At 36.1% G+C, this 11,488-nt stretch overlaps 1 protein-coding gene across 1 annotated transcript in view; it reads right to left on the bottom strand.

Moving 5' to 3' along the window:
* Positions 1-339: 339 nt before the first annotated feature.
* LOC107597832 (uncharacterized) overlaps positions 340-11,488 on the bottom strand; it is a 23,580-nt gene continuing 12,431 nt past the window's right edge. Inside the window, exons 2-3 of the mRNA XM_016289025.1 lie at positions 2,749-2,931; positions 340-1,521 (exon numbers count right to left, since the gene is read on the bottom strand). Coding sequence (XP_016144511.1) covers positions 830-1,521; positions 2,749-2,931 — 875 coding nt within the window. The 3' untranslated portion in view covers positions 340-829. The remainder of the gene's footprint in view (positions 1,522-2,748; positions 2,932-11,488) is intronic.

The following is an 11,488-nucleotide window of genomic DNA, read 5'->3' as shown; positions in this document are numbered from 1 at the left end:
AATCTTTAAATTAGAACAGCTCCCTAATAAGAATCAGCTTAAGACAAGAGACATAAAATAAGTTTCTTCAAAGATCTCTTTACTCACAGTGTGTGGCAAATCTAATTTATTTTGTCTCTCCAACATCAGCAAAATATGTTTACACTTCTTGTCAGCATCTCTCATTAATTAGGTAAAAGTCACAGTGTTTGTATATGCATGCAGAACTGGTGATGAACTGTCTGAAATAATCAAACACTCTTAAACACACAATCTTAAACAAGAAAATGTATAAAGATTACAATGTAATGCAAAATATCCTTTAAAAAATAATATTCATTAATTATGTACCACCCTGAGATTAATATTTACATGGGACATTTGAACTACATGGGACATTTTAACTTGTACTTTGCTGCCCCCTAGCAAACATGTGCAAGCATACAAAAAAGCCACAAAAGAAAGACGTGGCACTAATAAGCTCAAATTGCATAGATATAATGCTACATCTATCAACTTAGCTGTATTTTGGAACATAGTTTCTACCTGGTTATTAGTAGAACAACCACCATGTTTCAAAAACCAGCTTAACCACCTGGTAGATGGTTTGTTGCTGGTCCCAAATGGTCAAGTTAATGATCAGCTTGGACCAGTCGCCACTGTATGTTCTAAACCAAGTTACCCTCTTAAACTACATTTTCAACCAAATGCAACCAAAGTTACCAAATGCAACATAACATTTTAAATATTGTATTACATTGTTATATACGTTACCTCTATAGAGTTCAAAATTTCAAAGTTATGGCTGGTTAGCTATGACAAAAGTGTCATGCCTTTAGATTTGAGTACCTTACTGCTGACAATGACTGCGCTTCCAAATAGTTTTATCTTGGTCATCACCACTGCCATGTTTGTGAATCTGCTGCTGTCTGGTACACTCCTGAATGTAAGCCTCCAGTTGAGTGTCCGTCCTCAGCTGAAAGTCTCCATGCTCCCTGAAGGGGTTTAGTGGGACGTGATATGAACTGGACTTGTTGGTCATTTCAAAATCTTCATTGCAATGTGTGGGCATGGAGGTTCGCCTCATAAACAATCGTTGTGGTGTCTTGCCATCTTCAGGTGAAGACGTATTCAGTGGACCAGTCTTGTTTGTTCTAGGCCTAACTACTTTGAATGATCTCTGGGATTGTTTTGGAAGGGAGAGGGGTGTGAAGCAGGTCTGTCTGGACTGTGAGGAGCTCTGAGGGCTGAGGTCAACGCTATAGGTAGTGAATGGGGTATGGATTTCGGAGGTTTTTTTGGTGGTGGTTTGAAATGATGGCTCTTTGGAGGAATCAGGTCCCCAGGCATCTCGTACTCTGGCATTCAGCTCCATGTTGGACCTTGCCAGGTCACTGTACCGGCCCTGCTGGGCGCTGCTGGTCCTTAGCAGAATTAGGTCTTGGGTCACTGGGTGGTGAGGACCTCGCTTTCTCACCCTGTCTCGGGCTGCCTTCTCACTCTGGCTGAGTACTGAACGTTTGGTGTCAAAAGTCTTCTTATCTTTAAATAAGGAAGCTATTCTCACATTTCATGCATGAACATTCTACTTTAACCCTTAAATGCATACCTCGGGTCTTCAGCGACCCGGGACATCATTCTCTACCCTCTCCCTCCTTCATTTTTTTAAGTTAGACATCAACTTTCTATTAATTATAAACAACATAACAAGAAAAAAAAATTTTAATATAAAAGAATGCCTGTTTTCCTTCAGCGACCCGGGACATCATTCTCTACCCTCTCCCTCCTTCATATTTTAATATCTAAGTTAGACATCAACTTTCTTATTTGAATTCCTCAAACTATTAATTATAAACAACATAACAAGAAAAAAAAATTTAAATATAAAAGAATGCCTGTTTTCTGATAAATTTTTTGTAAAAAGTGTATAGGGTCGCTAGAGACCGAGGTATGTAAATGTGTAAGTATTTTTTCCTGCGCAACTATATTTACATATCTGATGACTCAATATGAGCAATGCATCTTTTTTCGTCAAGGTGGCACTTTTTGATACACAATAATGACATGACGTTTCACTCATAATTACGGCAGGCATAAAACAAACGAATATAATCAGCAAAAATTAAACTGATATGAATGGATTTGATGACTCAATATGAGCAATGCATCTTTTTTCGTCAAGGTGGCACTTTTTGATACACAATAATGACATGACGTTTCACTCATAATTACGGCAGGCATAAAACAAACGAATATCATCAGCAAAAATTGAACTGATCTGAATGGCTTTACTGCAGAGCAATTACTATACGCAATGAAATATAAATGTCACTGTCATTTGATGCTGGATGTGGTGAATAAGCTGCCAGTGATCAAAATATTGAATATGAAGTCATTGAAAACGATAGTCTTGAAAATATGGTTGAAATCGTGAATGTGAGGCAGATGCTGAATGCACCGTGGAAGTGCGCTCTGACGATGACAGCGATGGTAAAATCATCTGCTCAAATCGAACCCTTTTCAAAAGGTAACGAAATATGCTTTATTTTATTCTTCTGCAATTGTTCTTATAATATCAAGAGAGTTTTTTTGCTATTGCAGCAGTTAGAGATCCATCCGTGCTGGATATATTGGTCCGGGTCGCTAAAGACCCGAATATGTAATGATTGGCGAAACATTCATGCATTTAAGGGTTAATGTCTAAATAATGTTCTATAAAGCTTTAAAACATTTGCATATCAAATAATTTTAATTCGGTTACTTTCTTACCCAAGCTGCTGGTGGAAGTGCTTTGTGTTTGGCTGACTCTGTTTTGAAAGTCCTTGTATCCACTGACAGGCCTACCTGCTGAAAGAACAGATCGAGGCCTGGCGTGGGACTCAGACTGTGGGCTGATGGAGGCCCTGCTGTGACGACAAGCCTGGAGTGGCTTTGTGGACTCCTGCTGAGCATCTAAAGCTACAAAACAGCAATGTTAAAGTCGGCATGAAAAGAAAATTCACCCTATCTATTTTCTAAATGCTTGTTAATGATTCATTGATGCATGTTTCATTTCTTTTTGCAATTTTTACCTCATAATGTTTAATAAAAATATCATAACTTTCTGATCTTCTGATGAAATGACTTCTCTCTAGTGACGTATACTGGAATTATCCAAAGATTTACTTTTCTTACAGTAGACTGTGAGCTTACATTTAGATCTGCATCCATCCAACGAAAAACCGGTGGATTGAAACAAATCACCATCCAACATTTTTTCCTTTTCGATACTAAGAAAATCAATTTTGACACCACACAGCCAGCCCACTCTCTTCGAGCTGTTGCCTTCTGGTCAGAGCTACAGAGCACCGACCACCAGAACAGCCAGGCACAAAAACTCAGGCCACTGTGATGAATATACACAAATAGATATACATATATTCTTTCAAGCTGTTAGGCTTTGGTCTGTTGGTGTACAGTATGCCAGTGCAGACAATATGCTAATGACAGCACATTTGATCATCCCAAAATGGCAATTGTGCATCAACACACATTTACTAATAGGAGTACAGGGATGTAATGGCATGCATTAAAACCCTCTGGCCCTCTTCGGTCATTTTTGACGAAAAATTTTATATTTTGACATTTTAAATATCTTAGCTTCATCGGAACGAGATGACACTTGGTGACTTTTGTCACATTAGCAATATGAACACACAAAAAAATCATGGACATGATTCGGATATGTTAAAGGGTAAAAAAAAAAGTCACACCTGACTTTTTTTTTACAGATACATTGAAGGCTTTTAAACATGGTTGATTTATTAAAATATAGTATCTTTCCTGATTAAAGATTTTTATGCAGATCATGCAGTATGAACTCGGCATTAATGGCATAATGACATTATACAGAATCGTGTTGTTATAGTTGTATACAGGTCATAACTGCCTACCTTTAACTCTACAGTCTTTGGCTCCAGACACCAGTCTATCTTCATACAAATCCAGGCAGTTTATAGTCCCAAAATGTCCATGAAAAATGATCATACATACACCCGTCTTCAGATTCCAGCACCTTTGAGCGGAGTACAGAAATGAAGCACTGTTGACTCTGATCTTACTTCGTTAAACAACCACAGTAATGTTTGACTAACCTGATACTGAGGTCATAGCTGGCGCTGATAACTAGGTCTCTCTCTTCACAAACCAGCACTGCTCTTATACTACCTGCATGTCCTTGGATCACTGGAGGAATCTCTTTTAGTGATGGGACATGCAGCAACCTGATTATACGGTCCTTGGAGCCAACCGCCACTAACTGCCCCCCAGCATAATGCATCACTCTACTGGGATCTTCTCTAAATGGAGCAAAAAAAAGTGACAGGAAGTATTAAAACTATGATGCATCTATATATTTAACACATGTATCTTACAGTATATTCTTACATGTTTTCTACCTTTCCAACAGGACTGATATGTTATACACGCCACAGTACACGTTGCGTTCTTCCAATTGGACTGTCTTGGTTTTAAAGCCTTTGTAGATAGAATCCAAATCCTGCTCTTGTAACTAAAAACACAGGAATTGTTAAAACTATACTATGTCTAAACTGAAGATATTAAAAAGTGTGTTTCAGTTTCTATTCAGAGTGCAAAAGGTGGCGTTTTGTACCAGCTTATGTTTGGGGACATGCTTGTCCTCCTCACTGATTGGCACTACAACTTCACAGATCTTTGCATAAACAGGGTTGACCTTAGACGCTGAGTTACCCTGAAAATGCATACAAATTATCAGGGTTGAATTGTAACATTAAGAACAAAGATACATGAGTCATTTGAACTACTTTCCTGTGGCAGAAAAAAGAAAGACAGACCAAATATAAATGATCACCCTCACAAAATTGGTGTGTTTTAAATTGATCCTAAGCAACACATTGTGCATTGAAGATATGGATATTAACAGTAGGTGTGTTTCCTAGGAATCAAATCCATGAACTTGCTATTGCTAACACCACGTTCTACCAGCTGATCTGCAGGTTACACTGATATATTTGATATCCATGAGATGTCAAAAATCACATAGATATTGTTTATTCTGTTATGTATTACCTGCAGAGTCATGGCCTGTTTCTCAACACTCTTCTTTACTTCCAACTCGGTTAAGACCTCCTCCGTTAGCCATTGCCAGTGCATGGACACACGCCTGCAGCTGTACAGTGAGACCTTATCCAAAAGCCCTAAGTGTCATTAACAAAAAAATATGAAAATATGTAAAAGAGGGGAAAAAGATTAATATTATGTCTAAATAACTGCTATGTGTCCATACGTCTGGATGCTGCTAGGCTACCTTTAGGATGAAAAATGCATAATTGCATAAAGATCATTTAATATAAATGCATAAAGATAATTTTATATTATATGTTAAAATATACATTATGGCAACTAAAGCTCAGATGTAAGAATTTCTGATAATAGTAATTTCAGAAAAATTAGTTCTCTTAGAATTAGAGCTCTTGAAAAATGATTTGCCATTAGTGTGGTTTAAGTTCAGTTGCTAAGTCTTTTACACTCTCGTCAAGGTAAAGAGTAGCTTTAGAGTCAACCTAACCTTCTTGTCCACAGGCAATACAATTGTTTCTATAGCAGCACAAGTCTGAACTATTTCATAGGTCTGAAAAGACAAAGGTGACGAAAACAAAAGGACATGCACTAAGCATGCATTCATATACCAATCAATTTCAAATAAAGCATCTACATTTATAACATCTGAGAATATGAAAAGTGACAGACATTATAGAGAATTAAAATAAAATCTGTTTATACTTAATTCTGACCGTAAGTTTGAACAGTCAATCTCTTATAAGCTTCATGTGTGTAAAAACTAGACTAACCTAAAATCCTCTTTGCAATGTCGACTGGCAGGCTTCGAATAAAATCTCTATGACGGCTGACCCCTGACAGAGATTTTGACGACCTGGGGACGACAGTGAGGGCAGGATCTGGATCATACGAACAGTCCGAGTCTGAATCTTGGCCTTTTGTTCTTCTGTTCCAGGGGTCTACATTCTGAAGGTCCAGCTCAACCACATCACAGATACTCTTGAGAGATTTGGAGTCATTCACTGTATAATAAGTGAATAGTAGGCCCACAACTTATAAATATATTTACTTTAATATGGAATATCCGATCACTAATGCAAAAAGCTAACTACTTACACTGTTCTGAAAGCTCCTGTTTTAAGACATCTGTTTGACTGCCCTGGTGAGCTTGAGGCAGGTCAGCTGGCTCATAAACAGAACATGCTTGGACGAGAAGATCTAGATCTGTGTGGTCAGATTCTGAATGGTAGGAGACTCGTGACTCTGTAACAGAGAGATCTGCATAAAAATCTATAATCAGGCAAGATACTATATTTTAATAAAACAACCATGTTTAAAAACCTTCAATGTAGCTGTTAAAAAAAAAAAAGCTTACAGAAGAACTACAGTATTGTGGCACTTCAACTACAAGCATTGATATACATGGATATACTTTGGTGAAAAATGCTGAACTCATATGAGTACTATATATACAACATGTTGTATATTTCAAATTGGTGTGTTTTACATTTATCCTAAGCAACACATTGTGCATTGAAGATATGGATATTAACAGTAGGTGTGTTTCCTAGGAATCAAATTGCAATACAAGCATTGATATACATGGATATACTTTGGTGGAAAATGCTGAACTCATAGGAGTACTATATTTACAACATGTTGTATATTTCAAGACCTGCCTTTTGATTTTGCCACTTATAATTTACTAGAAATCATATAGGCTCATGCCATTTACTAAAATCCTTTTTGTGAGTTTTAATTTGCTAATATGTAATGCTTTTATTATTTTTTCATAATCATTGTACAGTTGGCAGTGTTATGTGCATTCTTACCAGGACTGCTGAATTTTAGAAATGTGTGTTTCTCCCAAACAATCAGGATATGCACCAGATTTCCTAACATGTGCAAAAGAGAGGTGTCACATAAAGACAAGAGCCCCAGCACATACTTGGACTTGATCCAGTCTGGGCTCTTCCTAAACCATTCCCAAGTTTCCAACATGTCCATTCCTTTCAGTTTTGTGTCCAGTGCTCCATACATTGTACATATAGAGTCCTCGGGTCGGCTGAGCTGGCCTCTGGACCTGGCATATGTGAAATCCTTGCCTGATGTGACTTGTAAAACACTCTGAAGATTCTCCAGGATTTGAAGATTGTGGCACCGCACCAGGATGCCAGTGAGAAACCTCCTCTGGGATGCTCCTCCAGCCTTTTTCATCCATTGGGTGGAGTGGTGCAGTTTCTCAGAGAGGACACACGACTGACAGCGTCCACAAATGCTGAACTCCTCATCCTCTCCTTTACAAGACCATTCGAGCACTGAATCACCAGATTCTCCCCTTAAACATTTCACTTCAGTCATGTTAATGATCTAGAAATGTGCAGACCCATTCAAGTGTGCTGCTTTTAAAAAATCTAAATAGGTAAGGAATTATAAATAACAGAAATCATTCGATTCACTGAAAAGACTTTACAGTTACTGAAGTGTCAAACTTTTCAGTTAACGTTACACCCTCCTAGAGACTTTACACAAACGTATGACGCTTGTTGCCGAGCAACAACAGAAGCGCTTCAGTTCACAAAATGGCGTCCCACAAGTTACTTTCCCTTACATGGATTCATTTAGCAGGCGTTTTTATCTTCTACACACAAGAAATGTATACTAAGAAGGCAGTAACATTAGCCAAATCCTCTAATATAATATTAGTAAGTGATAGCAGTTTCAACAGTAGTACACCGAGCCTAGTAAAACAGTAGTTTACTTTAGTTTCCGTGGAGAAAGTATTTGTGTTCGCGGAAGTCTGTGTCTGTAAATGAAATATCATCCCTTTATGGTTTTACAACAGCAACAATTAGGTAACACCACATTTAGTCTAAAAAAATGTACGCCAGCTGCTTTGATTCATTCAAGCGAATCTTTTGACTCCCTTCATTTAAAGGATTCGTTCAGAAATACGCCAGTTGGTGAGTGATTCATTGAATCTTTCACTCAATCGAAACACCAAGCCGATCAAACTCGTTTTAGCTTCTTTAAAAAGCTCCTAAGGGATCCGGCGTTTCTTTATATAACTCATAAATAACATGTTAACTGTATATTATGAGTAATTTGTGCTTATTAGTACGGTTGAACTGGATCATCGAAGGTCAGAAGCAAATACATTGGTTAATAGAATGGGATTAAATACATAAAGCATATTTGTGTTGTTTAACATTTAATTATTGCTGGTTTACGCCATATTCTGAGTTGCGTTATTTTAATTCATTTTGAGGAATACTGAATCTGTGTTTTGTTTTTTTTGTGAGTGAGATGAATTAATGCATATTCATATTTATTTAGAACTACAGTAACATCTGATTTCTCTCAACATGGGGACAGGAGAGCTGTCAGTCAATAAATTGGAGAAAAAAAAGTAACTTGCGTTACTTATTTGAAAAAGTAACTCAGATATTCTCTTGTAACTTGAAAAAAAGTAATCTGATACCGTAACTCGCGTTACTTGTAATGCGTTACCCCCAACACCGATTATCGGTCGTTTATTTACACACTTTCCGCTCCTTTTCACGAGCAATCCACACATTCCTCACCAACCGATCAGTGTTCAATGAAGGGGGCGTGTTCGTTCAGTTGGTCCAACCAATGAAATGCTCGTTCAAACGCTCGAATACTATTTGCTCGTACAACAGGCAGTCTCTGAAGGCAAGCAATCAAAAGCCAGATAAGTTTACAGTGAAGGAAAAACAGAAGCTATTTAAATACCTGTAAAACAATCCTGTATCACTGCCAGTAAATGCTGTGAGGAAATACTGTATCGGAAAAGATCAGAAAGTGAACAGGCTTGACATTAGTATTTTGAAATGTTAATATGTTCGACTGGTGCTTTTTGGTTATGATTATGAAGAGTCGATCGACATCCAGTTAATCAACGCTTGCTCATTGCTAATATTTCTGCTTCATTTAAGGGGTTTACGAAATCGAACCCCTTTCCCAGTGAGTACAAATTTTATTATCATTCATGAATATGACTTGCAGCACAACAAACAACATACAATATGATTTACAATACGGCTACAACAAACAATATAGCACAACACACAATAATACCAATGTACCACACACCCAGGATGGAATATAAGCATTATAATGCAAACTAAATTAAAATATTTTCCAAAGATTAAGCCAACCATAAATAAATGTATAGTACGGTTCTGCGCTGATTTAATCTTCACTGTGTTTTGCAGATCGGCATCTTTCTCAACAGCAGAAGTTCTTCATAATGACCACATGATGGCGCTTTTACTCTTTACACCGCAGTGGGAACTACAAATAGTTTGGCAGCATTCAGACATATCCTCCTGTATGTCCTATATGAGACCCAGCTATGGAGTTTTTGCCTCTGTAGTGGACATTATATTTGAGTGAATTTCTTTGAGACCTCACATGTCACAGTTTTAAGTCTGGATGTCCTGTACAGTGTTGCCAACTAATTTTCAGGGGAAGTTGCTAAAGGAAGATTGTTTTTTTAAATTAAACACTTATTCACAAATACAAGTGTGACAGAACATATGCCAAGGAAAAGAGCCAGGGGTTCAAGGATGATCAAGCAATATACAGCAATTACAAATCAAAAGAGAGAGTAGAAAAATAAATTAATAAAAAAATAAAAAGTAAGAAATAAAATAAACAGAACACACAACAAAAAACATACTCTTCCCTCAAAACACAAAATAATTATCAGATAAAAATTATACAAAAACACCAAAAAGTGAGCATACATTCAAAGTTTTAGTTGCCTTTTTGTTACAGGAAGTAGATACAGATTTAATATACGTTTTAATATCTTCTTGAAAGTAAGAGAAGTGGGGGGTTGCTAAAGGAAGATTGATTAGTTGCTAAATGACGGGATTGCGCGGTGATGTGATTGCGTAATCACGATGCAAAATTGTCACTGCATCAAATCTCAGAAAAAAAAATGTAAATGTTAATTTAGATGCGTTTATAAAAGAATGCATTATATAATAAAATATAAATAACTCATTTTAAATACAACATTGAATTATTTAACACTTTCACATTTTTTAACAATTACAATTTAAGTTTATTTTTATTAGCTAGCAAACTAGTAAAACTACCAATTATAGATTTAAGCAGTGTATTAGTAGTTCGTATGCTACACTCTAAGAAAAGTCTGTTAAAAAAAGGGCAAAATCTATTAATATGAAGGAATTTTCCGTAATTATTATTCACACGTTTTTTTACCTACATTTTAAATTACGCATTGTATTTTGTGTTTTCGGGTTACAATGGATAATGGAAAATGTCCTGGAAAATTACTACATTTTTCTAGATATTTTTCTTACCGTGCACTAACTGATCAACAAACTCAAGTACAAGCTACTAACAAGGTGTATCATAAATGAACAATTATTCAATTATTATTATTATTATTATTAAATTAAACCATTGCTAATAGCAGCCAACTTAATTCATGTGAATTGTGTACTGCTAGGCACCTTTGGTTTCCTCTATTTGTGTAATTTAGATGGAAAATGTGTGCCTTTTTTATCGTTTGAGTCACTTATCAAAAGTTGCTAAATGTTGCAAAATACATTTAAAAAAATAGCTACATTTGTTACTAGGTGCTTTTGGAAGAAAAAGTTGCTAGGGTAGTCTGAAAAGTTGCTAAATCTAGCAACAAAATTGCTAAATTGGCAACACTGGTCCTGTACAGAGCACATTCAGGGCTTTTCAGAGATACCAAATGATTGGATGTTTCACCATGGCCACTCCCTCTTCTTGGGTTTTAAAAATGGCTGACATTAATTTAGTGATAAAATTGTACATCCTTATGGAAATATGATAATATTTTGTCATTATAATTGAAATTTGATTAATTTTCAAATTGTTTGTCATAAATCAACATCTCAGGAAAGTGTTATGGGGTTTCAAATCAGAATATGACTTCCTGTTATTGAAACAGGACATCATTTCATGTAGAGCACACCAGGACTAAAAGCATGTTTATTATACATTTTGGGAGACAAAAGAATTGAATAGGAAAACAAATTACATATCAATATTCTTATGAAATATTAGATATTATTATGAAAATATGGCCAATTACTGCTCCCATCATTACACTTCTTTTTTCAACATGCTGTCCCAACAGCACTTTAATATGCTAATTAGATACAGTGTATAGATAACATTGTGCTTAATGGGAAAACCAGTTTATGGAATTTTTACACACATATTGCATAATGCAATATGGTATATCAAATCATTTTTTTACTTATTTTATAACATAGTTGAGAACCATCCTTAAACAAAGTTAGTTATAAAAAAAACCTGAAACCTAAAAATGTATTGGGGATTTTAAAAAAGTTCCCATTGATTTAGTCTTTTCATGTCTACTCTTGTCATTTTATTTTTT

Source organism: Sinocyclocheilus grahami, unplaced genomic scaffold, assembly GCF_001515645.1.
Source record: "Sinocyclocheilus grahami isolate Dianchi unplaced genomic scaffold, SAMN03320097.WGS_v1.1 scaffold238.1, whole genome shotgun sequence".
NCBI classification, from domain to species: Eukaryota; Metazoa; Chordata; class Actinopteri; order Cypriniformes; family Cyprinidae; genus Sinocyclocheilus; species Sinocyclocheilus grahami.
This window is presented reverse-complemented; position numbering and strand designations above follow the sequence as displayed.